Genomic DNA, 2793 nt, shown 5'->3' on the forward strand with positions numbered 1-2793 from the left:
TTTCCAGCTTTAAGGAACTAAGACGAAGCATGGGCGTTTTCTTGTACTCCAGTTGTTGTGATTCTTGTTGAATTTTTACATCTTCCAGTAAAAAGAAAAAGGGTTGGGTCGCTTTTCTCGTTCGGAGTGTGGGATGTTGCTCTTACAGAGGATACCCTCCTCCAGAGTGCCCGCTGTTGGGCAGCGTCTCTGACTGACACCACACCCAAAAGCGTGCCTACGTGGTGGTCACGACGGCACGAGCTGCCAGGGGCCAGTGCTGTGGATGTGGGAACTGCACTAAAGGCAGTGTGGGCCCTCATAGGAACGGCACTCACGCTCTTGCCTTGGTCCTACGTGGTTAGGTAGGCTCAACGTGCACAGGTATGAGAGGCTCCCTTTTCCTGGGGGAATTTCAGGAACACAAAGCGTTTGCTTCTGACTAGAGGTCTCTCTGGATTTCTCTGATGACCCGTGTCTCCAGCTCTGGAGATAAGGCCCATGAAGAAGTGTATTTTAGTGTACTTGGGCAGGCGTCTGTGACAAGTCATGTTGATTTGCTCTCACTCCTGCTTCTGCCTGATTTCTGACATCTGTCTTGGTTCCCTGCCCTGGACTCTTACCCTGTCCCAGGTTCCAGCTGTCTAGCAGGACTGTGGGTAGACAAGAGCTCCCCTTAGAAAGGACTGAGGAAAACAACCCAGCTCATAACGGTGGTTTTCTCCATAAGTAATCTGACTTTCAGATATTGTCCTGCTGTGCAAACGATTACTGTACTTCAGTCTCTACAAAGGGTGTCCCATCCACGTAACATGTTGTGCTCTATCAACAGATATTGCTGCTCGTGGCCCTACCAACCTCCTCCCCCCAGCACACACACTCCTTTTCATTTCTCTTAAGTGATTACCTGCCTCCTATCCATTTTCACTGCTAGAAAGATTTAATCTAGCGAGTGGCCAAGTAAAGCAACACTTTGGCTCCATGCATCTTAGCACCCTAAAGTGCCGTTTGTGACTTCACCTTTCATGTGACTGATAGGTAGGAAGATCCGTAACATGACAGCTGAAAAAAATCATATGGCAACCCTATTCAAATGCCAGTACAATTCCTTTCTTTGCCTTGCATTTGCTGGGATAGCCGATCATACCTGATTGATTTCCCACGGTGCATTCCTTGACATTAATATATGTTCTGTAAGCGGTGGAAGGGCATTTTCATGTATTTACTTACGCTAATGAACAAATTCTTGAGAAAATATTTTTACTCACTGTTACTAGGCGGCAAGTAAAGTCCATTTATATGACGAGGTTTGCTATGGTGGAAGGCACAACTGATCCTCATACAGCCTAAGGGTTGTGTTTCCCACAAACAGGAGATGTTGCTGTGCATTTGCTGCAGGAGGAAATAGTTTTCAGCTATTGGAAATATAACGATGAAAATGGAATAAATGGATTGGTACACACACTCTTACAATTAAAGGACCCAGGCCTATGGAGAAATGAGGAGTTAGAAACAAAACCCAGAGAGATTCCCAACAAAACCTGAAAAAGTAAACATTTGGGAACTTGTAATCCTTGTAGAGACTTGTAAGGCTTGGGTTTCAAAACAAGGGAAAAAATTATTTTGTGTTCCAGTGCCCATGGGAAACACCAACTCGGCAGAAGAAAGTCAGTTGGGTTTTCAGGCTCAAAAATGGCTCTGAAGGGACTTGCTCCTTTCTACCTTTATTTCCATCTCTCTGAATCTGCAAAAGAGATGTGAGCAACTCCCCCGCCTCCACCACGAGCACACAGTATCACAGCCAGGAGGTTTTTCACAGTGACAGGACCTGCACCCGGAACCCTCATGAGGAAGGTGACTTTGTGGGTAAGTCACACCAGATTCCCATACTCTAGCGGTTGCCTTATATATGAATCTCCTGTTTTAAAACTTTTTGGCATTAATTAATGGGGGAGATGATACTGTAGTCCATGCGTAACAGTATTATGGCAACAAGTACAGGCTCGGGTTTATATCCTGGGTGTGAACTACATCCCAGCTGAGAGCTGTAAATGCCAGGTTGCTGGTTATTTCTTAGCGAGTTTCTCCGTAATTTTTCAGAGGAAGACAAAGTCACACTTGAAAATGCCTGTGTATTTGAAGGTCAGTTTCACCCAGTTCCAGACATTAACAGTTGGCTCTAGGAGCAGCATCTCCAAAACACACCACTTTCGGACTGTTGTCAGTACAACTGGGCCATCCCCTGAGACACACTGGGCTCTGGAGCCAAAGCCCATCTCCCAGGCATTAACGCCTAACTCCCCAGAAAAAACCTCCCTTTCAACGTGGATTTATCAAGAAAATCAAGTATCCAACCCACTCTAGAATCTACAGCATTTACCTGTGCGTAGGGGGGATGACAGTGGAAGCGGCGGTCATTGCCAGCTGTGGCCATTTTCAGCTCTTGTGCTTCTTCTCCACTCTCTTAATACGGGCAGAACATACGTGAAGACATTACAGCTAACAACATTCCGGCAAGTCGTAACCTTATCCTGAAAGCAGTCGTTTTCTTTCAAAAACTGGACCTTCAGAACCTCAGCTCTGCTGCTTTTTTGAAAGGAAACTCCAACCGACAGCGAAAGACACTTGAGCGAAGGAGGTGGTACCCGCTCCAGGCTTGTTGAACCAACTCAGGCAGTTGCTAGCCGGTATAGAATGTTACATTTCCACCGTTGCCAACCGACCCTGCAGCTGGTGACATCAGCATGATGGCGCTATGTGACCTGTCCAGCTTGAACATCTTCCATTATCTCCACTGCTTCGGAATAAGGAGCA

At 46.3% G+C, this 2793-nt stretch overlaps 1 protein-coding gene across 1 annotated transcript; it reads right to left on the bottom strand.

Moving 5' to 3' along the window:
• Positions 1–1239: 1239 nt before the first annotated feature.
• On the bottom strand, positions 1240–2413 carry LOC309406070 (zinc finger CCCH domain-containing protein 11A-like; the record flags this gene model as incomplete). The annotated part of the gene is made up of 3 exons (XM_082001087.1): positions 1240–1371; positions 1702–1821; positions 2360–2413. 3 exons carry the CDS (start codon positions 2411–2413, stop codon positions 1240–1242), a joined length of 306 nt encoding a protein of 101 aa, XP_081857213.1.
• Positions 2414–2793: the final 380 nt, after the last annotated feature.

Source organism: Phaethon aethereus, assembly GCF_964289735.1.
Source record: "Phaethon aethereus genome assembly, chromosome: 1".
Lineage (NCBI taxonomy): Eukaryota > Metazoa > Chordata > Aves > Phaethontiformes > Phaethontidae > Phaethon > Phaethon aethereus.